Source organism: Camelina sativa, chromosome 7 (genome assembly GCF_030686135.1).
Source record: "Camelina sativa cultivar CO46 ecotype springtype chromosome 7, ASM3068613v1".
NCBI lineage: Eukaryota > Viridiplantae > Streptophyta > Magnoliopsida > Brassicales > Brassicaceae > Camelina > Camelina sativa.
Genome location: NC_141886.1, coordinates 28,377,239 through 28,402,191, shown reverse-complemented (window position 1 = coordinate 28,402,191; position 24,953 = coordinate 28,377,239). Strand labels below are relative to the sequence as shown.

The 24,953-nt window shown below is 29.6% G+C and overlaps 3 protein-coding genes and 2 non-coding genes across 7 annotated transcripts; 2 read left to right on the top strand and 3 right to left on the bottom strand.

The window, feature by feature from the left end:
• Positions 1-3,446: 3,446 nt before the first annotated feature.
• Positions 3,447-4,993, top strand: LOC104702787 (mitochondrial uncoupling protein 5). Its single transcript, XM_010418708.3, has one exon. It carries the CDS (start codon positions 3,847-3,849, stop codon positions 4,789-4,791), a length of 945 nt encoding a protein of 314 aa, XP_010417010.1. The 5' UTR covers positions 3,447-3,846; the 3' UTR covers positions 4,792-4,993.
• A 2,867-nt stretch (positions 4,994-7,860) lies between these two features.
• LOC147941812 (small nucleolar RNA snoR128) lies at positions 7,861-7,948 on the bottom strand. The gene has a single exon (XR_015563028.1). It is a non-coding gene; the product is annotated as a small nucleolar RNA snoR128 (small nucleolar RNA).
• A 65-nt stretch (positions 7,949-8,013) lies between these two features.
• On the bottom strand, positions 8,014-8,105 carry LOC147941811 (small nucleolar RNA snoR128). Its single transcript, XR_015563027.1, has one exon. It is a non-coding gene; the product is annotated as a small nucleolar RNA snoR128 (small nucleolar RNA).
• Positions 8,106-10,932: 2,827 nt separating this feature from the next.
• Positions 10,933-13,338, top strand: LOC104702786 (cyclin-D2-1). Of its 2 annotated transcripts, none has more exons than XM_010418706.3 (6): positions 10,933-11,595; positions 11,865-11,951; positions 12,063-12,161; positions 12,245-12,440; positions 12,556-12,683; positions 12,815-13,338. In XM_010418706.3, the coding sequence occupies exons 1-6, from the start codon at positions 11,290-11,292 to the stop codon at positions 13,085-13,087; spliced, it is 1,089 nt and encodes a 362-aa protein (XP_010417008.1). In that variant the 5' UTR covers positions 10,933-11,289; the 3' UTR covers positions 13,088-13,338. The 2 variants fall into 2 exon arrangements, with proteins under 2 accessions (XP_010417008.1, XP_010417007.1); XM_010418705.3 differs by having other exon boundaries at positions 12,812-13,338.
• Positions 13,339-20,368: 7,030 nt separating this feature from the next.
• LOC104702785 (ATP-dependent 6-phosphofructokinase 5, chloroplastic) lies at positions 20,369-23,768 on the bottom strand. 2 transcript variants are annotated; one of them, XM_010418704.3, is made up of 13 exons: positions 23,047-23,768; positions 22,875-22,962; positions 22,707-22,780; positions 22,514-22,625; positions 22,328-22,423; positions 22,110-22,211; positions 21,953-22,027; positions 21,705-21,845; positions 21,478-21,594; positions 21,283-21,387; positions 21,097-21,177; positions 20,822-20,950; positions 20,369-20,729 (listed from the first exon to the last, which is right to left on the bottom strand). In XM_010418704.3, exons 1-13 carry the CDS (start codon positions 23,370-23,372, stop codon positions 20,562-20,564), a joined length of 1,614 nt encoding a protein of 537 aa, XP_010417006.1. In that variant the 5' UTR covers positions 23,373-23,768; the 3' UTR covers positions 20,369-20,561. The 2 variants fall into 2 exon arrangements, with proteins under 2 accessions (XP_010417006.1, XP_087315725.1); XM_087459599.1 differs by lacking the exon at positions 22,707-22,780 and having other exon boundaries at positions 23,047-23,561.
• Positions 23,769-24,953: the final 1,185 nt, after the last annotated feature.

Below are 24,953 nucleotides of genomic sequence, written 5' to 3'. Positions count from 1 at the left end.
GAAGAATCTTTACATTTTTTATTTTAAGCAGAGCTTTATGGTCACCATTGGATGGTTCTAAGACCTCTGACACCCAAATTTTTCGGTACTGTTTCTGATACCATATTCTCTATATCCTTTTTACTTTTTTTAAATGAAGAATAATTGAGTTAATCAAGAATAATTCGTTAATATGCCTGTTGCACATTAAATAATGTTCTTACATATATATATAACACTGTTATATTACAAAGAGTAATTCTCCAAAATATCATGAAAATTTGTTTTAGTTCTTGCTCGGAATACGCTATTACTAGATTTTTCTCAAAAAACTAGTAGAAACAATTTTTCCAAAACTAAAATTAAACTTCAAACTTTTAAAACTAAAAAATAAACCAAAAGCCTAAAAACTAAATACTAAAGCCAACCCCAAACTTTTAGTTTTTAGAAACTAATTTGAAAGTAATATCTGATTTGGTATATGAAATAAAATTAGATAAAAATAATTTAGACACACATGAAGAAGCAATAAGTAAGATATTTTTCAGAAATTTATTTTATTTTAACAATTGGAAGAAAAATTAGTAAAAATGAAGTAACAACCCATATAGTTCACGGTGACAAATTGTTAATAGAAAAGTTGTATTAAAGAAAAATATTAATTTGATTAAGATTTGTAGACTACTAATTTATGTTATTGATTTTGTTGTTGGTTCAACATCCAAATTAAAATTCGCATTATGAAAATGATTGACAATAAAAAGTTATAAAATTTCGTAAATTTTTATTATTTTCTCAATATTTTAAAATGCATATGGGAGATTAAAAAACACACACACTCCGAATAAAATGTAGTTACATCATAATGGATAAAACAGATGAAACAAATGGTGAAAAATGAACAAAATAAAAGCCAATAAGCAAACCAACTGCGATTTGAGTGGAACATAATTATCAAATCAATTTTTAGTAACATTTTGAATGACCAAAACATTTTTCCCTAATAAAATTGGTTGATCGATAATATTAGCCTGTCTACAAATGCCATAATTTTTTTTAAAAAAATGATAAACACACTTTATGCCACTCTAATTTGAATCATTTTGTGTGTTCTGCATACGTTTGTTTTTTTATAGAAAACGCTTCTAAATTTTTTTAACCTGTGAATCGTTTGTATTATATTAACGGTGATCTCCACAAAGTATGCTTCTTGTGCAACCCTGATAGAAAAAAAAATAAATAAATCATCGCATTCCATTATTACACAAAGAAGATCACAATCTTATGAGATTAATTTTAAAGAAATGATGAGAGAAAGGAAACTATTATTCTACAAGTAATAATCAAACATGGAAGGAAGGAAGAACAAAGAAAGCATCTCATGTGGTGGGGTGCAAAATAATTCAAGTGGGGGAAAGTATCCCATTAAAATCTTCTCTATAAAGTATAACCAATGAATAACAGTGTCAATCCGGTACGAACACAACAAAAAGTAACAATGATGCCATACTCAATGTAAATAATGCAGTTGAGATGAAAGTGAAGTTTTCTCATTAAGAAATGCTAATTACATAGTTAGATGCATGTTGCATGAGAAAGAGGAGACCCAAAGTCCAAGTTTTCATAATGTTTGTGTCTATTGTCTTAAGAAAAAAAAAAGTTTTACTTATCCATGTAATCTTTACCATTTAGAATTTTTTTTCCCCACATAAAAAGTTTACATGGATAAATTTGTTTTGCTATAAAAGAAAACAAAAATAGTTCTCAAACGAGTTCCAAATAATCGTCCTTGCTAAAACTAATATCTAAAAATTCTTCAAAAAAAAAAAAAAAATGGACCCATTCCTTAAGAATTCTTCAAATTTTCAAATGATATAACATTTTTTTTTCTTCAACAATTCCACATAACATATGTTATCATTTAGACCCCATAAGCTTACTAATTTGCAAAAGCGATGATTTTTAAAATTGCTATATTGCATTAAGAAGATATCTACTTTGTACACTCTATTTTTTTCACACAAAAAAAAAACAAAAAAAGATATTTAGTTGGAGAAAAAAATGGAGTCCTGATTGTGTAAACATAAAATTACAAATTTATTGATTTCACTAGACTTGGACTATACTTTGGTTAGAAAAAAAATTTCTTACATATTCAACTTGCCTCTTTTTCTTACATTTTCATTAATAAAAATTTCCATGAGTAAAAATCTCCTTTATATTAAAACAGAAGTACACAACATTGTTTTGTAAACTATATTATTTTAATAAGTTAGTTATAAATAAGCTATAAATTAATTGATTACAAGTTAAATAGTGGATGCAACTTTAATTTATTTTCGGAATATTTAATTACTAGAGCATGTTGTTTCCAAAAATCGTAAAGAAAATATGTTTAAGAATCATTTGATATCATCTAACTTACCATATTAATTTTCTTTATTAAATTATTCATCAAACAAAATCTTTTGATATCTAACTTAACATATTAATTTGTTAATTATCATTATATTTCACCTCTCATTTTTATATATGAGTCTATTTTGTGAAACAAATAAATTATCATATTATTTATTATAATTGAAAAATAGTTTTATTTCCGGATATATTATAAGTTAAATTTTTAAAAACAAATATAAATTGTTCAATCTATAGTAATATTATTCTTTAAAAATAATATATATTGAATTAAAATTTTTACTGATTAACGGGTCAAAATTTAAATATTTAAATTCAATTTCATATTTTTTGTTGAATTTTTATAATTTTATATAATATAGTAAATTTTAAATAATTTATTTGAAATATTTTTAAAATATTAAAACTTGATATAAAAGTTAGAAAATATAAACACTCTAAATTGATTTGTTATAGCAATGTCAATAAATGTCACTATAATATGAAAGAATTTCAAGAAGTCAAGTATTAAAACAAAAAGTATAACAATATATTAAATTAATTATAATATAATAACTCGCTTTTTAAAAACCAAATTTACAAAATTTTGTTGAAATTCAAGTCATGATATAGAATATACATTGTTGAAATAAATTTAGATACATAAACTAATACAAAATATTAAAATTTTATTTTAAAATATAAAATATACAAAATTTTGTATAAAATAAAATTTAACCAATGTTATAGCAAAAATAATTATTTAGAATCATTAACAATATAAAAATTACAAAATAGGTATTTTTTTAATCCATCATATTTTACATATTATTTTATTATATAATGTTTTATCCAATAAACATTTTAAAACAATCACATAAAATATATTGTATATAAAAATTACAATATAAATAAAATGAATTTCAACTCGTGGCTATTAAAGCTGAATTGAAATATATTATATGATCCAAAAAAGATTTAAGTAAATATTTAGAAAAACAAAAAAAAGGAAAGTCGAAGGATACTAACACAAATTTTATAGGAAAATGACTTTCTCTTTCCTTAGGAGGCGCATATTAGCAACAAGTCTCCGCGTTTCCTCCCTCACTCTCTCTCTCTCTCTTCCCTTATTTAAACGCTTTCGTCTTCAACCTCTCAAACACATCTCTCTCTCTCTTCCTCAGACAGAGTCATTAATACACAAACCTAAAAAAAAACCTCTGTCTTGAACAGCATATGTCTCAAAGACCTCTGATTCCTCATTCTTCATCTATAGCTTTTTGTCTCCATTCTCATCTCCTAATCTCCAGTGAGATCAGCTCTAACTCTAACTGGTCTCTCTAAAAAAAAACAAAAACAAAAAAATCTAACCTTTTTTCAATCTTCTCGCCTATTTTCCCGGAAAACGCTCTCTCTGTTTTGTTTTGTTTAAGTTTTCATTTTTTCGATAATTCTTGGAAATTTTTCAAAATGGGTCTCAAGGGTTTCGCTGAAGGAGGAATCGCATCGATCGTAGCTGGTTGTTCAACTCACCCGCTTGATCTAATCAAGGTACGCATGCAACTCCAAGGCGAATCAGGACCGGTTCAAACCAATCTCCGACCAGCTCTCGCTTTTCAAACCTCCACCACCGTCACCGCGGCGCCTCCTCTACGCGTCGGTGTGATCGGAGTCGGATCTCGTTTAATCCGAGAAGAAGGCATGCGTGCTCTATTCTCCGGCGTCTCCGCCACAGTTCTTCGTCAGACTCTGTATTCAACCACTCGTATGGGTTTATACGATATCCTCAAGGGGAAATGGACCGACTCGGAGACAAAAACGATGCCTTTATCGAAAAAACTCGGCGCCGGATTCATCGCCGGAGCTATCGGAGCGGCGGTTGGGAATCCGGCGGATGTAGCTATGGTGAGGATGCAAGCCGACGGTCGTTTACCATTGGATCAGAGGAGAAACTACAAAAGCGTTTTAGACGCGATCACGCAAATGGTCCGCCGCGAAGGCGTGACGTCGCTGTGGAGAGGTTCGTCGTTGACTATAAACAGAGCAATGCTTGTGACTTCGTCGCAGTTGGCTTCGTATGATTCGGTTAAAGAGACGATTCTGGAGAAAAGGTGGTTGGAGGATGGGTTAGGGACTCACGTGCTAGCGAGTTTCGCTGCGGGGTTTGTGGCGAGCGTTGCTTCGAACCCGGTTGATGTGATCAAGACGAGAGTGATGAATATGAAGGTGGAAGCTGGAGTTGCGCCGCCGTATAAAGGAGCGGTTGATTGTGCGTTGAAGACGGTGAAGGCTGAAGGGATTATGGCTTTATATAAAGGGTTTGTGCCGACTGTTTCGAGACAAGCACCGTTCACGGTTGTTCTGTTTGTTACGCTTGAACAAGTTCGCAAGCTGTTTAAGGACTTTGACTTTTGATTCAAAAAAGTTGAAAAATTTGAAGATGATGGTGGCGACAATAAGTTTTTTTTTTTTGGGTTCTAATTTATCTTTTGATTAGTTTAGTAGTTTTCATATTATTAAACGTATTATTTGTTCTCCATTTGTTCGAATAGATCTATGATATGAAATTTGTTCTCATTAGAAGAAAGAAAGAAAGAAACAGTTTTATTTGATCTCATTATTCAAGGGAGGTATTTACACTATCGAATAATTAGATCCGTTTATGTTAATTTTTGAACTATGTAATATTCTCATTTATCGAAAAAGAGAGCTATGACAAATTCTTTAGAAAAAATTTATAGGAGTATTAGTCAAAAAGATGATTCGTTAAAAGATTGAAAATCTTCAGTAGTAATCAATGTTCATGAAAGCATTACATCACCTAACTTTTCAAAGGGCAAGGTTTCTCACTCAAATCAATTTTTGAGATCCATTTATGGTAGTTTTGAACTATATAAATATTCTCACTTTTTCAAGGAAGCTGTTTATTATTTCAAAGGTGAATCTTTACAAAGATCCAAAATAATAAATTTTCAAGAAAGGACAAGACCACCTAATTTTATAAAAGTTTTATTAGTTCCAAATAGTAATGGTTAGACAGTTTATATGTGTCGTGTAGATGTTTATTATTATACATATGGTATTTACATGCAAGTTTTTTTCCACTTAAACCTTTTTGCCTAATATATCTAGAGGTTATGCCGGATATTTCAATCTCATTTTAAATTTTTGTGTTATTAGATTTTATATTTATAAATCACATTTATAATAATTTAAAATGTGGTGATATTCATAAGGATTTTAAAGTATGCTTTAGAATCATTATTTAAAATACATAGTTGAATAACATTCCTTGACTAAAGTCTCAAATCAAAATCATACAAATGCATTCAGATAACAAATTTCATGTTATTCAGAATTTTTTAAAGAATTTTAAAATCCTTTAAAATCTACTGTTATTGAAAGCATTTCAAACATTAGGGATTATTGATTACTTTAAGAGATTTTAGAAGATTTCCTTGCTTAAAAATACATATATCTAAATTTCATAGTTTTTTTTAAGTAGAATTTAGAAGTGTTTAACAACAAATCCTATCAATTTCCCTAAAATTTTCACCTAAAAATTATAATCATAAAAAGACTCATTAAAACCGATCAAATCATGTATAATACTCTTTCCATTTCAAAATATAAGATGTTTTAGAGAAGTTTTTTGTTTCATAATATAGGATGTTTTCAATTTTCTATGCAACTTTTAGGTTAATTTAGTATTTTATATTATGCAGTATTGTTTCTGATTGGTTGAACTTGTTAAAAGTAAAGACTTCTTAATCTGTGTGTTTTAGTTAAAACATCCTATATTTTGAAACGGAGGGAGTATAGGATTGAATACAACCCACTTTTAAATATTACTGGTGCATGTTATATTATACATAAACGACAACATCAAACGATTTATTTTAATTATTTTTGACATATTCAAATAATTTTTAGAATTATTTGTGAAGAACCATTCCTATGATAAGATCAATAATTGAATGGTTAAACAAGTTGATGACAATGAAATAATATTGCAAAACGTTAAGATTACATCAAGTCAACCCGAATAGTTCATACATAAAAAGACAACTCGGAGAATCAGTAACAAGCATCCACGTGTTTTTGGTTTGAGATGCTTTAGTTTTACACATACGTTACCATGTGGAATCTCACTTCAACAACAGCAACATCATCAATCTTTTAAGGGAATACGCGTCTACGAGAACGCACTTTCCACACGTTTTACCGACTCATAAACATAATTCTCTTTTTGAGACATCAGAACTCAGAAGAATCCAATTCGATCATACCATTCGTTGCTTTTTGATATGGATTGTTCTCTTCTTATGGAAAAGAGAGATTCTTTCAAAACTGTGTGATGTGTTTTAGAGTTTCCTGATCATTTCGGTAACTTTTTCCTCTGTTTCTATGGAGTAATGTTTCATTGTCAAGAATAAAATTTGTGGTAACATCAAATTGGAAAAGAAAAAAAATCTCCTTTTTGAATAGGATATGAAACCGACTATGAAACTTAACACATATTTAACTACCAAAAATGTTATCAATGATATTTTGTTTAACATTTTTAACTGTAGTTCAAGTTCTATCGAGTTGTCGACATGTTGATTTGTTCAATCAAAACAATGCTAATAAAATCTGTTGTTTAAATAATAATTTTGTTTTAAGTTTTTCTCTTGGTTTCCATTTCAAAAAACGGTGAAGCAACTTATTAAATAAACAAGGTAGTAAATCATTTTGTGTAATATATCATTTTGCCAAACTTTGAAAGAGTAAAAGATAAAGAGTGTACCCATTTTATGAGATCTACCAAATGTTACAAACCAGAATCTGTTACGAACAAACAGAACAACAAGTCACTACACAAACAAACAAAATTTGATGTGGAGACAGGAGAGTACTTGTCTCAAGCAAAATGCCGACATGTTTCCAAGGGGCCACCTGTTTCTCTGCCTCCACACACCACAATTAAAGAATTTGGATATCTTTCTTCAACAATTAGATTGATTCAAAAACATTATAGTTTTCAGATACATTCTCAGCCACGACCTAGTATTGCAATCCTTGTCCTTCAGATACCACACAATGACAGAAGAAATACAATCTGATGGTTGAATCCTATTAAGCAAGTTCGTATCAAAGCTAAGTAGATAAACTCAAATTTCAACTAAACCAATCACAGAACTTAGAAATCACTCACAACAAAATCAACATACCTCATAAACGTTCTAGTTTGTCTAGATAGACAAATGACAAAAATGATGGCTTAAATATTGTATTAGTGATACAATCACAATCACAATCACAAGCAACATAGTAGAATCAGATAAAATCTAAAGATGCAAAAGAGTTTCCAATCGTTCAACATTGATATCGAGACTATATTTATAAGAGATGATTGAAAACTACATTGCCTCTAAAGAACACAAGCACAAAGACATTCAGAAAAAAAGGAACATTTTGAATGAATCAAATGATGTTTTGTAGTTGCTCAGTTAACCGCTCAGGTCGACATTATAGTCGCTGACTCATAAAGCGCAATGCTTTCAAATCATATTTTTGCTCATCACGGCAACAACAAAACAGAACAAAGATACCAAGAAAAATTCTCAACAAAGTCTACAAATTTTGATAAAAGGGTTGCTCAGCTAACCGCTCAGGTTCGACATTTTTGTCGACCGTTCATCAAGTGTAAACACTTTCGATTAAAGTATAAGATCTCATCATTGCAACCATAAGTAAGAAAAATTCATATAATCGCTCCAAATCTGGAAATACAGAACACGAGATTAAAACACCAAGAAGGACTAACTTAACATTCCCTATAAGATCGAGACAGAACCTTAAAACCCTTTACATATACTACTTAAAGAGATTAGAGTTTCAAAAACCGCACACCATAGAAGAAACACGAGTGAAGTCTGTGAACCTATAAAGCAAGAAGCCGAGTGAGAGAATTAGGGTTTCTCTGTTTTTCTACAAGATGAGTTATTTATAGTGGAAAACTTTTAGGGTTTTAGCTAATGGCCTTTGAGCTACTTTACTTATTTGGGCTTTTTAATGGCTCAGATATTATTAATGGGCTTTGATTGGACTGACTTCTAATCAATTCGAATATGATTGGTAGGCATAACCAAAATTTTCAATTGAAAAATAATTTGTTGCGGACCAAATTTTTGTAATAACATTGTTATATAGTGTGAAATTAATTGTATTGTTTTTTAAAACTACAGCTAATCCAAATGTAATAAAGAAAATATCAATTCATATAAACGACCATGACTTTTGTGTTATTACCATCACTCGAGTCTAAATCTGACATATTTGATCTGACTGGTAACCCGAGTTATCAAAATCGAATTGCAGTAAATATTAAAATTTGATTTAGCTTGCAGTAAAAATTATGTAGTATAAATGAATTAAACATTTTTTTTAAACGACTGACTGGTAACATTTTTGATATATCAGGTGCAGTATCTATTATAAATAAAAATAAAAAAATTATTAAGGATAATAACATTTTTGAAATAGAATAATTCAAAATAGATAAGTAAAATGATCCTATGTAAAAAAAATGAAAAACATTTGAGACATAGAAAATAAAAAGAGAGAAACTAATGACGACATACATTCCATAACATATTTGTTATCTCATCTCGTACGTTATTCATATATTGGCCATCATTTGTTCCCTCTTCTTCCTTAAATCGATTAAGCTCAACATAACTCAATAGTAACACATGTTACCGGTCAGAGCCATTACAATGTGCTATCAATAACACAATAATACGATTAACTGAAAAAAATATGTTAGGCTCCAAATCTTTGCATAAAATTAATCAAAATTATGTTGATAAGTCTTTGACCGGTGGCTGCGATGTTACAGGGGAAAACGTAAAATAGGCTTTTTGGGTAGTGTAGATGATAGCCAGCTAAGAGATTAGTATTGGCAATTAACCAACATTGCTCAATAGAATCGTATATGCTTGCATCACAAAAATCCAAAGGCTTACGCCCAATGTGGAATAGCTTACAACTATCAAACCATAGAGTTACCAAGATGTGCCAGAATAGTTTTTTTTGGACCTTTTGGTGTTTTTATATACATAAGTACAAACTCATATAATAAATAAATAATACTTCTGGTTACGTGGAATAAGCGTGATTCTTACCCAAAGTAAAGTCACAAATTTTGTAGTCAAGTGGTTAAGCAATTAAAGATGGTTTGATAATCGTTAGATCCATCCTGATCTAGTGGTCAAGCGCATCCCTGTAAAACAGACACATGTAGCTTCACTCTAAAACTCTAACTAGTTATGAGATTCAAGAAAAAAAAAAATTGTGGTATTGTAGTCTTACACAAGACATGTAGACTATAAACTCTAATTGTTAGCATATTATTAAAAAATAACATCTCATTTTTTCACATTTCAAAAATATTTTAATCAATAAACTTTTACATATTTTCATGTTAATTTATAAGTTCAAAAAAAAAGATAGTTGACCAAGAATATGATATATTTTGAAACGTCTATAATGTAATAAAAAATTATATATATAAAGTAACGTTTTATTTTCTCCTTATTGTGTCACATGACCATCATGACTTACTTTCTATATAACGTATATCACTACTAAAATAAGCTAAAATATTTTTTCTTTAACAGTTAAAAGTTTTTCAAACAACTTGAATGAAGTTGTTTAGTTTAAGAGTGATACTTTCAGTTAAAGGATTAATAACATCCATCACATTAGCTATATCTTCATATGCTCTAATTGTTTTAATTTGTAAAATTTCTAAGACTATCATATCATTCATAACAAACATCTTATGTACTAAATAACTTTATCATGTAACTAACACATATTGAGAGTTATTTTAGAGTTGTTTGGACCTTTAAATGATTGAATCCAAACTAATACATATTAAATTTTGTTCAAAAAATCAAAAAAAAATAAAATAAATGTTAAGGTTTCTATAATTTGTGTCGTATTAATTTAAACCTAGTGTTATATTATTTTTATGAAAAATTGTGTGACCATTAGCAAATTTCGTGAAAACGATCTAACCTTCATGATAAAAATAAGAAATGGTCGAATAGTTTCATCGTGTTAAAATTTATGAGATGATCAACTTCACTTCATGATCAATTTGTAATTAAACTTCTTTTTAAAGTTAGACTTCTAATCATTAATAGATTTCCTTAATTTAATGAATTGATCTATCTAATTTCAAATAAATTCTTTTATCTTGAATTTTGCATCTTTTTTTATTAATATACAAATTTCTTTTATCGTATTTACAGAATACAAACAGCGTGACAATCACGAACCATTCAAAATAGATGATAACACTAGTCTATCTAACTCAAACATGATTTGCTTAAGTGAAATTTAGTAATTAGCAAGCATAATACTTGCATAGTTTTAGTTTTAGCTACATTTTTTTTTTGTTTATTAGAATTTTATTTCTTTTGGACCCATGATATTAATACATTTGTTCTGACAAAAAAAATGAAGATATTAATACATTATGAATTTAATTTAATATTGTTTTGTATACATATTTTCTCTTGAGTGTATATTCTGTGTATCTCATTTTCGACTCTGTGGGAGTGGTCTCTCTCTCCCCCTCTCTACCCTAAAACACACTCACCCACTTCCTCTGTATAAACCTCTCTCTCTCTCTCTCTCCTCTCTTCTTCCTCCCCCTCTCTCTCTCCTGCCATGAAAATCGCAGTTCCTCAGAGACACAACCTCCTCAGAAATAATCTCACATCTTTGATGACTTTTGCTTCCTTTCACTTTATTATTGTCCGAACGCTCTGAAAACATTTTCTGAGACCAAAAACAAACGAATTAAAAGAGAGACTATTTAATAACATAAACACACAAAAACCAAAAACCGAACTCCCCATGGCCGAGAATCTCGCTTGTGGTGAGACCAGCGAGTCATGGATCATTGACAACGACGACGATGAAACCAACTCTGGCGGCGGATTTATGAATAATCATCAACTTTTCGGTAAAGACGACAACTTTGGCGGCAACGGATCAATTCCGATGATGGGTTCTTCTTCGACTTCGTTGAGACAAGACAGAATCAGAGAGATGCTGGAGAAAGAGATTGAGTTTTGCCCTGGAGCTGATTATGTTAAGAGATTGCGTTCTGGTGATTTGGATTTGTCTTTTAGAAACCAAGCTTTGGATTGGATTTTTAAGGTTTGTGATTGCTTACTTTGATCTGTGTTTTTCTTTTTTAAGAGCACTTAAATCTGGTTTGGTCTCTTTGTTTTTTTTTTTTGTTTTGATTGATTTTTTAAAGTGTCTTCTTTGATCAGTTGATAGATCATACATATTTAATGGTAATAGAGAGAGGCTTCTGATGTATTTATTAGAATCCACTAGTGAGATTAGTCGGATCTTCTCAATAGATTGAGTTTTTTTTGTTGAGTTGTGTCTTTAATGACACTTGTTCTTGTCTGAAACAGGCTTGTGCTCATTACCATTTTGGACATCTGTGCATTTGTCTATCCATGAACTACTTGGATCGGTTCTTAACATCCTATGAATTGCCAGTAAGTTGTATCAATTTCTTCGGATTGGTGTTTTTTTTATTTCGTCTAATTTTTTTTCATGGAGACAACCGCTGATGATCGTGTGTGTGTGTGTGTTTTTGGATTGTGTAGAAAGACAAGGCTTGGGCTGTTCAGTTACTAGCTGTCTCTTGCTTATCATTAGCAGCCAAAATGGAAGAAACAGATGTGCCTCAAATTGTTGATTTACAGGTGCAACACACATTTTTAGTCCTTTCATAGCTCAGTCGCGGGTGCAGTGGAACTAAATCTTGACATGTTCTTGATATGCGCAGGTGGGAGATCCCAAGTTTGTTTTTGAGGCCAAAACAATTAAAAGGATGGAGCTTTTGGTACTCAACACATTGAATTGGAGATTGCAAGCTATAACTCCATTTTCTTTTATTGATTATTTCGTCGACAAGATCAGCAATCACGTGTCAGAGAATTCGATCTATAGATCATCACGATTCATCTTGAACACCACCAAAGGTGAGTCACTTGTTGAATCCGGAAAGCAAGCTATATCTTTCCTTGTTTTTTTCAACTACATTGCTCTATTTTAAAGGGGAAGGTTTAATAATAAGTTTTATTAAATTGAATGCAGAAATTGAATTCTTAGACTTCAGGCCTTCTGAGATAGCAGCAGCAGCGGCAGTGTCTGTTTCCATTTCAGGAGAAACAGAATGCATTGATGACGAAAAGGCAATGTCTAAACTCATATACGTTAAACAGGTAGACTCATATACGTTTGGTTGTAATGACTTGAGCTAAATTAACATACCCGCATAACCAAAATCCTGATTGTTGCAAGAACGCACATTTCATTAGAATTTGATCAATGGATTATTTGTCCTTGTTAGCAGGAGAGAGTGAAGAAATGTTTGAATCTGATGAGAAGTCTCACAGGAGAGAATGTGTCGGGAAATAGTTTATTGCAGGGGGAGCAGCCGCGATTAGAGGCAAGAGTGGTGCCGCATAGTCCAATTGGAGTGTTGGAAGCAACATGTTTGAGCTATAAGAGTGAAGAGAGAACAGTTGAGTCATGTACAAATTCCTCACAGAGTAGTCCAGACAACAATAATAATAATAGCAACAACAACAACAACAACAACAACAAGAGGAGGAGAAAACAATGAGAGAGAATAAAAAAAGAGTCATCATATACATTGCTTTTTCCAACTCCAATCCATAAGAGTCATGACATTTGAGGTTCCTTTTATTTTTGGTTTATTCCTTCTTCTTTTCTTTTTTTTTTACATAAATTTTTCTCTTTAATTTCTCATTTTCAATCAGAAAAATTGGATTGAAAATGAGAGTTTTTTTGTGAGAGAGAAAAAAAATAAGAAAAAAAAATAAGAGAGAGAGGGCTCTTTTCAAGGCGGCAAAATTAATAAGTATTTACTGATGATGATGATGATGAGAGACATCCCTAGGTTCATGTTCTTGCTCCAAGGGACTTTTTTTTGTTGTTGTTGCTACTTGCTACATAAGGTAAGAGATAATAATATATATATATATATATATATTAAAAAAAGAAATAGAATGAGAATCAAATTTTTATGTTTTATCTTTGTGTATTCAAAGGTGACCCTAAAGGGATATTTTTCCTTCTTCTAATTTTCATTAACAAACAAATATCAATACACAAATTTGTTGGTGCACCAAAAAAAGGGGTACAAATATGAGATAAACTTAAACAAACTCATGATATTTTTAGTGGTTAAAGATTTATCTTGTGGTTAGGAGGCTATGGTTAAAATATTTTTATTATGATTTAAAGTTATATTTTACCTATAGTATAAACGGATTTTACACAAAATTTAAATTAAAAAATTTAGTCCACATTTTTAAAAAATCTTAAGTTTTAGTTTAAATTTCTAAAATGTCAGGGTTTGAAGAAAATTGATAAATGTTGCCAATTAAAAACAAGAAAATGACATAAATTTTGGTTTTTGAAAGAGAGAATTGCATGTTTTTGGGTTGGAGAAGAGAAAACCATAATAGGCCCTGAAAAGAGGTTTCACTGGGCCCACCAAAATTTGTTTTGACTATGCGACCGGTCAACATCTCTGCTGCTGCTGCTGCTGCTCTCTCTCTCCTCGTGTCTGAGAAAGATAATAATAAAATCTCTGTGCATAAGAAACCTTGGGAATCTACGGCCTTCTCTTCCAATTACTTTATTCTATTATTTTTGTTTTTTTCACATATACATCATTATTTTATATTTTTGATATATTCTTTCGCAGTTAAGTATTAGTATTAAAATAATCAAAATAGTTTGATCAGTGATCACCACCCATTTACATACACAACAACAACAACACAGTCCAAAGTACTAAAGGACATACTACTGTATTGTATATATTTCTGTACAAGTAGATTGTTTTTTAACTTTTAATAAGCAACTAAACATACCGACATTTCTTAATTTAATTAGTGTGATTGGCTTATTTTAAAACGGGTGAGTTTTCGTTGTTTTGATTTTGCAAACTTTACGTGTAGCAAAAAAAAACTTTTAACAAAATGAGTTTAAAAGTCTTTTCAAAACGAAATAAGAAGAATCAGATTTACTTACATAGTACCATTAACAATTTGAATAATATATCGAGATGGGTGTAAAACGAGATGAGCATCTTCTTGGGGATTTCAAAGCATATCTGTATATGCATGTTTGTGTGTAAAAATTTATTTCTTCACTAATTAGTAGTAAGTTCTATTATGACATAATTATTTAGTAATATACGGTTAAAAAGTGTTATTATGTTGTCCAATTCACTTATTTCACTTGCTTGCTTCTAATACTAGAAATTTTGCAAAAAAATATATATATATTTTCAAAATCTCAGAATTTAAAGTACGAAAAGTCGGTGAAATTGATTTTCTTCTCATTCTAGGCATGTTCTTTCTATATATTTGATTTTCAGCTACCAAATAATCTATACTAGTATTTTTGCATCAGTTTTTGCTTAAAAATATTTTTTGGAAATTTTTTACATTTAATGCATTGACTTTAATATTAGTTACCAAAAAATTTTAAATTAATTATAGGTAAAAGTTAAAAAAATAAGAAAATCTTTCTACCTCATTCAAACATAAATATATGATTTCTTTTCATTTTTATTTGAATTTATATTTAAATTATCTTGAATTATTCTATAATACATTTAGTTAGTAAAAATTGTGTTTTTTTCCTGCGATGTACTACAAAATTTTAAAATGGACATATATTACTCAATAGATGAATAAATAAATAAGGATACAATATCCCACATCGCCTAAAAATTTTTGGCAATAGTTCAAAGTCATACTATAAAAGAGACTAAAATATTTCATAATACAAATAAGTAGAAAGCTTGATTTATCATGCATTCAAACTTAAAAAACTTTATTTGGTTTATTCCGGTTCTTTATTTTAAAGATTTTTAAAAAGTTAAATATTACAAATATTTAAAACTTTTAAAAAGTTAAATATTATAAATACTTATATTTTATAAAAAGTATGAAAGTTAAACTTTATAAAATGTTGAAAATATTAATAATATTTAAATGTTTATGAAGTTTCAAATATTATAAATATTTAAACTTTATAAAAAGTTTAAATATTATAAATATTTCAACTTTATAAGAAGTTTAAATACTGTAAATATTTCAACTTTTAAAAAAAGTTAGAAGATCTTTAAAATATTAATAATATATTTAAATTTTTACGAAACTTCAAATATGAGAGATACTTGACCGTTTTAAGAATTCCAAATATTATAAATATTTAAACTTTATAAGAAGCGTCAATCTTATAAAATGTAAATGCAATATTATATGGTTTAAACTTTAAACCATAAAATTATTAATTATTATATAATTATAACATATTTAACCAATAAATACAACTTATAATTTAAATGTTATAGTTATAAATAATTTGTCCCACGGTGTACCGTGGGTCCTAATCTAGTATGTTGGTTATTACTGCAGACTTATTTTTATGAACATTATAAAGATTAAGAGATATGATATTCACAATAATGGTAACACATCCGAGAAAGGATAGTGTAAAACTTGATAAAAGTAGAACTCTAGGTTGTACTGGGTTGAAATGGTAGCACGCGAGACTAAGATGTTCACTAACAAGATTAAAGGAAAAAAAAAATCTATGTTAGTATTAACTATTAAGTAGTGATTATTTTGTTTTTAAGCTTTTAGCTTATTAGAATGTTGGATACAATATTTCAAGATTTGTTCTAAAAAACAAGGTATTAGAGGTGATACTTAGAGCCAATTTATGAAAACAACATTTGTGTGAACTCTCTGTTTGATGATCTAAACTAAAAGGAGAACTTAATTAATGATAATAAAATATAGTTATTACGAAATGTGGAAATTTTGATAAAGAAAAAAATTGCCATAATATTATTTAAAAATAATACATGAAGGTTTATAAGAGTTCAACAACCATAAATCTTAGGCTTTTTTCTAATATTTTATGTTCTTGTTATGATGTTATTTCTCATATGATGTCAAAAATATTATTACAATAAGTTGTTAATTTTTACTTGGTTTTGTATGGTTTCAAAAAATTCAGAACTGTCCCTCACCATATGTAGGTGTCTAGTTAAAATAATTTATTACTTTTTCTTTTTTGTGCAGCGAAAATAATTTCTTGCTATGAATAAGGTTTCGGAGCTAGAAACTTAAGTGTATGTCAGTTTTTATGTTGCAATAGTCGATTAAAAAATAAGTGTCATCAAACAGCCTCTAATTAATAACAATACTAAAATGATATTATGGCCATTTCGTTTATAACAGTCTACATGTTGAGACATAAAAAAACATAATCATCATTTGGTTTTTATGTATTTTTTATAAAATTTTCATCACTATGCTGGTTTGTAAATAACTAAATATCAATGAAAGTTAAAATTGGATCAACCAAACTAGTTGGTTGATTTAAATTTCCACCAAAAATAGTGCTTAAGATTCTCTTCCCAACGCAGGATTGTGTTCTACAGGCTACATATAATTTGCGACAGCATGTGTATATCGTGGTTCAGTATTTATGGATATATTTATATATATTAACACACACTTTTTTTTTTTTTGGGCAAATATATATACATCGAATCTACCTATTTTCTCCATAACAATATTTCTCAGTTTTGGCAAACAACATTTCCCGACTAAAACAAAACAAAAAGTCCCAAATTTAACAATTTTCTCACTTATGAAGTTAAAATACAACAATATAATGAATTTAGGCATTAAATAATATATAAGAGATATAAACCAATTCAACTTACTTTCAGTTCGAAGAATATAAAACTATTTCTATGGTATTAAAGTTTAAGTATGATCGAAGACTCCAAGTAAAACATATTATTAATTTTATAGTAGCTTTTTTGGTTCGAATAATTGACTGGAAAACTATTAATTTTATTGGTGTATTATCAATTTTATGTTGAGGTTGTGAAAATACCTAAAATAGTTATTAAAAACATAAATTATTATTTCTTTTTTTGTCATCATTGAATCGATAAAGCCCGATTTATAGCCTACGCTATTATACGGGGTAAAATGATTTAGTGAAGTTAAATTCTGGTGGGATCGAGCGCAGAGAGTGTGCTATAACCACTTGACTAAAGACACTTCCCAAACATGAATTACTTTATTCACTATCAACTGTTTTTAAATGAAACTCAACATTGATCATTTAGACGCAAGTTTGGAATTTTACCCGTTTCCAAAATTTTATAAAATAGAAAACAGATGCAATGCAAGTTTAAAATCTCTCTTTGTCCTGGCTTTCTTTGTAAAATGTATATATATTTTGTTTCTATGTATATGTATTATGTAATTTATGAAAATACATGATAAGATCGAGAAGATAAATGATATTTTACCCATGCAAGTAAAGATAAATGACATTTTGTTTTTTAATAAAACAGGTGTCGATAAATGACATTTTATCCATGCAAGTAAAAGGAGAAGCATTTTTTTTTTTGAACAACAAGTTTTGTTTTTTTAACAATAACAACAAGAAGGTACTTATACTTTTCATGTCAATTGTAGAAGAAATTAATATAAGCATCATGCACCGAAATTTGTACCAATTTCGAGATTCGCAAATTTGCAACTATCAATAGTGTTTCTAAATTTAGCCACATATATATTAAAAACAAATTTAAAATATTATTTTTATCTTTTATAGTTTCATTACATAATATTTTTTTATTGGTTAATACATTATAAAAATAGAAATAAAACAGAAAATTATAACAAATATTTACATTTAAAATATAAGATAAATTTAAAACGATACTTAATTTAAAACAGAAAGGAAAATATTTAGATCTTTAGTATTGATAAAGGTACAAAGAATATATATATCTTTTTTTTTGTCAACATATATATATATATATATATATATATCTAAATTGATTTTTTTTATTTATATGGTTTAGCTATAAATAGAAAAAGGTCATTTGAGTGTATATTTCTTCCGTTTTTATTACTTGTCATTTAAGATTTCTCACACAAATTAATAAAATTATTAAATTTTTGTTTTACTCTTTATAAATATATTTTATAATTTTTTCATCCGTCAAAACATTAAAATAGTAAAAAAAAAAACTGGAATATTCATTAAATATTTACATTAAAAATCTAAAAGGATAACTATTATGAAACAAAATTTAAGTTCTAAAACAACAAGTAAATTAAATAGAGAATATTATATTTTTGAATATATAATAATTATTTCTAAGCTTATTTAACCAGTGGTCAAAAACTAATTACTACTGATATAAGATTTCAAACAATTACTACTATTAAAATTCTTCAGTGACTAATAATATAGTAAAGTTAATAAAGATCTCATGAGTACCAAATATATATGGATATTATTTTAACATAGAATTTCAAATCAAATTATAGCACAATAATTGTTTTTGGGTTTTATTCCAGTAACGGAATCGAATCTAGTTTGACATCGTGATTTTCAGACACAACTTTAACTTTAGTGTTCGGAATAATTTAACTTTAGTGTTCGGAATAATTATACATTTCGGTAATATCTATAAAAAACTTTATTCCAATATTATAAGCTCGACTGTATGTGTAAGTTGTTGCATGCGGCATGCCTGTTCCTTTTCTCACTAAAAAATTAACTAACTATTTCCTGATTTGCAATTTTTGTTTAATATTCTCAAAACAATTAGACACTGTGTAGTGTGTACTTTGTCTTATCATTATCTAATAGTGAATTTTCGTCAGCTTATATTATGGAAATGGAATCCATGATAACTTGTAATTCTTTGATCTTTATTTTAAAAAATACAAGATAAGATATAAAACTACACGTTTAAGCCATACAGTATTTATTTATGTCAAGTTTAAGGATTACAAAGGAACTTACCATTAGTTTAGATTAGATCTCTAATTAATGTAAACAGGAAGGATTTTGGTTCTCGCGAAACATTAATTACACACGTAACGGTAAATTACTAAATTCTTATTACTATTACTATTTTATTCTTATTATAATGTAAATTCTAATGTACTCTAGTCTCATCAACTTTTTGATCAACCACACTTGCAGATTTAAGATTCTCTAAACTGTATAATGATTTAAAATTATTCTTAAACATTTTAAATTATGCCAAACAAGAAAAGCTAGCTCAAACGAGAAAAAGTAAAATGGGGGGAAAAAGTGCAAAAGAAAAGAACAAGGGTCAAAATCTAAAAAGTAAAAAGTGTGGGAACCTTTCGAACTTACTGCTAACTTCACAGATTTTCATCCTTCTTTTTTCTACTCCTTAGCCCTCACTTTCTTGCTTCTCAATTATACTTATTCTTTTTGTTAGGATGTTAAATTTAGTACTCAGCAAAAATAATTATTTACATCAGGTGAAATGACTTTGAATTTTTATGAAAAGAGAAAACTGAGCGTAAAATTATATTCAGAAATGGAGATTTCAATATATATTCTGGGGAAAAGAAAGCTGTATAAATTTTCAATCTTTAAAATCTTATATACACAATCTCAACATCTTGAGTAGTAAATGAAAAGATTTTAAATTACATAAATTATGTAGAAAATCATCATTGTCTCTATGTTACATTGGGGTGCTAGCATTTGCATTTAAACTCTATCCTTTTTTTTTTTTCAATGAAGATTCTAATTCTAAAGGAAAAACAAAGAACAAAAAAACAAAGGGACCAATTACTTAAAAACAGGTTAAAATTGAAAGATCATAGAAGTTAAGGACCACAATGCAATAGTACAATTGGTTCTCTAGTTTTCATCTGAAGTAAAAGAGAAGTGAACAGAGAGATTCAGGAGAGAAAGTTGAAGGAAGAGACAAAGAACAAGTAAAAAAGTAAACAAAAGCTGGTCCAAAAAGTAATTCTACAAGTTTGGTAAATGATAAAATTAAATTATTATTAAACCACTGCTCTTTTAACTAGCTTCACTGTTTCAACATCTTTCCTACCAAAAAAAGTAAATAAATAATAATATGATTTGTTACATCATAACAAGGGACCAAGAATACTGTATTATATACATTTCGAGGCTTATTTTTTTTATCAGTTCGTTTCGTGATTGAACAAGAATTCTCAGATGAAATCAGGTTGACCCGTTGATGTCAAGCAACGATGCCACATTCGACTGTTGGGATCGACTGATTTTGGATATGCAATTACCTCAGGGATTGGCAAATAAGCATAGTGAGTGTTGATTATGCCTACCGTGATTCCGCTGTATCCAGCAAATGCACCATGAACCTGTTTTTTATAAAAACCATAAGCTTAACAACTTCAATGAAGTTAACATATTGGAACCTTTTTGAGTTTCTATACTAAAGAGAGTGACTTACAGCGTTTTGTCCAAGAACGGTGCAGAGGATACCATCTGAGGCATTTGCACGGACAGCGCGAATCATGTATGTTGGATCAATGTACTTCACATCTATTGGAATACTTGATTCTTTGAAATACTTCTTTGTCTATTATTAACCAAACAAAAAAGAAGAAGATAGAGTTTAAATTTTTTACTAAGGGAGTAAGATTTAACTCTACACATCATTGAAATTGAATCTAAGACATAAACTCATTATGAGATATATCAACCAATCTTTGCTTTATATCTAACCTCTTGTTGAATGTACACACCGAAATCACCGAGTACTGTGTTTCCAGATGCATCTTTGGCATTAGTTTTCTCAAGGAAATTCTAAAACAAAATGCCAATAAACGTAAGCAGGAAAATATATAACTTCTGGAATGAAAACTCAATTGGATTATAAAAAAAGAAATGCGATTGTATGATCATAGTTACCTGTCCAGCTCCTTCTGCTACACATATCACAGCAGAGCCTTTTGTTTCAATAAGGTACTTCAAATGCTTCAGTACACCATTAGGCCCATGAAGATTGAAGGGAACCTTGAATGAAGGAGATGGAAAGGATCTCTTAGAGCAAGCTCATCAACCATGTTTTGGAAATTGAACACAATAGCATAAGTTTAGAAGTACCTCAGGAATCAAACAGATGTCAACTTGTCCACTTGCTAAAGAGGCTTGCATTGCAATGAAACCACTGTTACGACCCATCAGTTTTACAACGCCAATGCCATGATAAGCACTATGTGCCTGATATACAAAGACCATATTGGAAAAAAACATGAATATCAATGCTTAAGTACTTAAAGCAAAGAGACATGTTAGTGATTATCCTAAATACGAGTTCATAAAAGTGTTACCTCAATGTAGGCAGAGTTTATTGCTCGTTGTGCTTCTTCAACAGCAGTATCAAACCCAAAAGTTTTATCCATATGTAAAATATCATTGTCAATGGTTTTTGGAACACCAACTACAGCTACTTTCATCTTTCTTTTGCGGCACTGAGAATGAAAAGCAAGAGAGAATGGTAAATCATAATGGACAAACTATTAGGTAAAACTATCTTCACCAAGAAGAACAGTTAACATCAAGTGTTAGGGTAACAAACCTCATTGTGTATAGCGTTGGCGCCAGCATGAGTTCCATTTCCACCCAGCACGAAAAGCATGTTGATTCCTCTCTCCTAAGTAAAAGTCAGAATTCAGAATCTTTTGTACTAAGAAAGTTCCCCTAAGGATTGAATAGCCACCAAATAATAATAATACCTCTAAGCTGTCAACAATTTCACTAACACTCGGCCCTCCACGTGAAACGCCAAGCAAGCTTCCTCCAGATAGATGAATATTCTGAACCACTTTCCTTGATAACTAAAAATCAAGAGCAAATGAAAATATATATATATATATATATATATATACATATATAAACAAAAGAAGAGAAACAAGTGTGTTGATTGTTTGAAGAAGACAAATCAATAATATACCGGCATTTCAGTTAGATCTTTATCAGAGAAACCTCGATAACCAAAAGGAATCCCCACAATGTTCTTAACACCATAAATCTCAAGAGTGATGACAATCTGCAATGGAAAGGCTTTAGTAGGGACTTCACACAAACACACATAGACACTGTCTCTATAATGCCAAGGTTCAAGACACAAAAAACTCACATGTCTAATGACATCATTGAGACCAGGACAAAGCCCACCACAAGTGATAATAGCAGCTTTCACTTCTTCCGGTTTAAAGTATATCTTCTCCCTCGGCCCAGCTCGGTGAATCCTAATGAATGATCCCATCACACAGTCATAAACACAAAGAAAAAAAAAAGAACCACAGATCCAAACTCTAAAAATTGTTTACCATTGCTCAACCCAAGAACAGTCAGGATCAATACACTCTGCTCCAGCAGAAGTAGGTGAAGAGTAACTAATAACCTATAATTCCCCAAATCACAAACAAAAAAATCACAAATCTCACTCTAATTTCACTAAACAAAAAACAAAGAAAAAAAGAAACTAAAAAGAGAACCTTGAGAAGAACTCTATCATTGTTATTAATGTATCCATGCCACTCTTCATCAGAAGGGTAACCACCTACGAAATCTTCCGTCGGAGACCTAACCAACAATAATAAAAAAATCAAAACTTTCGAATTTGAGATTTTTCCAAAAACCCTCCAAGAATCTCTAATCTAATCTAACCTCATCTTGAGACAAAACGTGGAACGAATAGCTTCAGCATCTGGCAAGACATCAGTGATGTGAGGGATGCTGAATCGTTGCTCGAAATCTCTCTCGTACTTTGATTTCCAGTCCGGATCGCTGAGATCGATCGAGGTTTTGGTGTTTTGAACCGCGGAGGCTCGAACCAACGAGGTATGAGAGATTCGAGGCGAGGGATTCGCCGGAGATCTAGTTTTCCGGAGGATTAGAGAGGTGAGTCCATGAGAAGGAACGTGAGAGGAAGAATTAGTCTTGTAAGGAAAGGAGATCCCGGGGGGAGTGATCGCCTGAGAAAGAGCCTCCATGGCGGCGGAAGGAAGATTCCGATCAGATCTTTCTGCTTAGTTTTCTCAGTCAACTTATTTTGGAGGGAGTTTTCGACAATTTTTACAAAAAAAAAAAAAAACACAACAGCTGTTGTTTAGATCTCTTTACAGTGTACTTTTTTGACTCTTTGAGTTAACGAAGAAGAAGTACGAAACAAAATCTTAACTAAATTTTGTCTGCAATTTTTTCATGCCCTTTAAAATAAAAATATATAATATCAGAATCTTATTTGCTGATTTTTTTTTCTTTTAATTATAACTTCTTTATATGATTTATTTTTTTCCGAATATATGTGCAATTAAATTTCGAACTTTTGTTGGGAATAAATCCTAATCTGATGCCCTTGTAACTGAATTTTTTGAATCTGATTCGACGATAAGAAAAAAAATGAAAATTTGATTTTGATTCTTATTGTTTGAAGAAAGTCAAAAAGGAGTCGGATATTTGACTTTTTATAAACATCACAATTCACTGTCACTTTAATCTAAAAACCCCTTTCTAGCTCAAAATTAAAACTTAACACAATACAGTCCTGTCTATTTTTAATCTATTTAGCTGATAAATTTTGGTTTTAACGCAATCACCCCACAACTTTCGATATTTACAAAAGGTTCCATGATTTTTGTTATCTAAAAATATTTGATATGTAACTTTTCATTTGAAAAAAAAAATTAATATTTACGAAGTTGCACCCAAAATTTAATATATTTACAATTTGCCCCACAACTTTAAATAAGTAAAATTTTCTCACAAGTTTATTTATTTACAAATTGCCCCACAACGTATGATATTTGTTGAAATTCTTACTTCTAACCTCTCTTAGATTAGATGTCTTGCTCTCTCTATCTCTCAGATTTGTTTTGTTTGTTAGAGATGAGACAAGAAGCGGTTTTACTCCAAAGACTACATTGTTAAATTTGGATAATGTTATCTTACACCATTACAATACTTTTATACTTAGGTTTTATTATTAATCTAATTACTATAGTTAACCAACCAACTAATATTTGTAGGCCTAATACAATTACAGCCCAATAGCTTTATTACAGAACACAAGTCCACTTCTCTCTTGTTGACTTATTTCTTTTTCTCTTTGTATCGTTGATTCTTTTTTCTACTTTGGTCACACGACAACTTCTTCTTGTTCTTCGCTTTCTTTGCTTTACTACGTTCTTCTTCTCCTCACTTGAAGTTTTCTTTGTTGTAGGATTTAATCAGAAGATTCAATCTCTAACAATATTTACATTTTAATCCACCACTTTCAGTATTTACAAATTTCCCAAAAAGTTTGGCATTTACGAGTCTGCCCCATACCTTTTAATATTTACAAATTTCCCCATAATTGATATTATCCTCTTGACGTTTGATATTTAGGATATAACCCCATAACTTTCAGTATTTACAGATTTTTTCCATAATGTTTAGTATCTACGACTTTGCTCCATAAGTTTTTAATATTTCACTTTGTACATACTATTTGAACAATTTGCATGCAAGTGAAAATAATACAAACCTACTTTGGGCTTTGATAAGATAACACTAAAAAAAAAGTTAAGGTT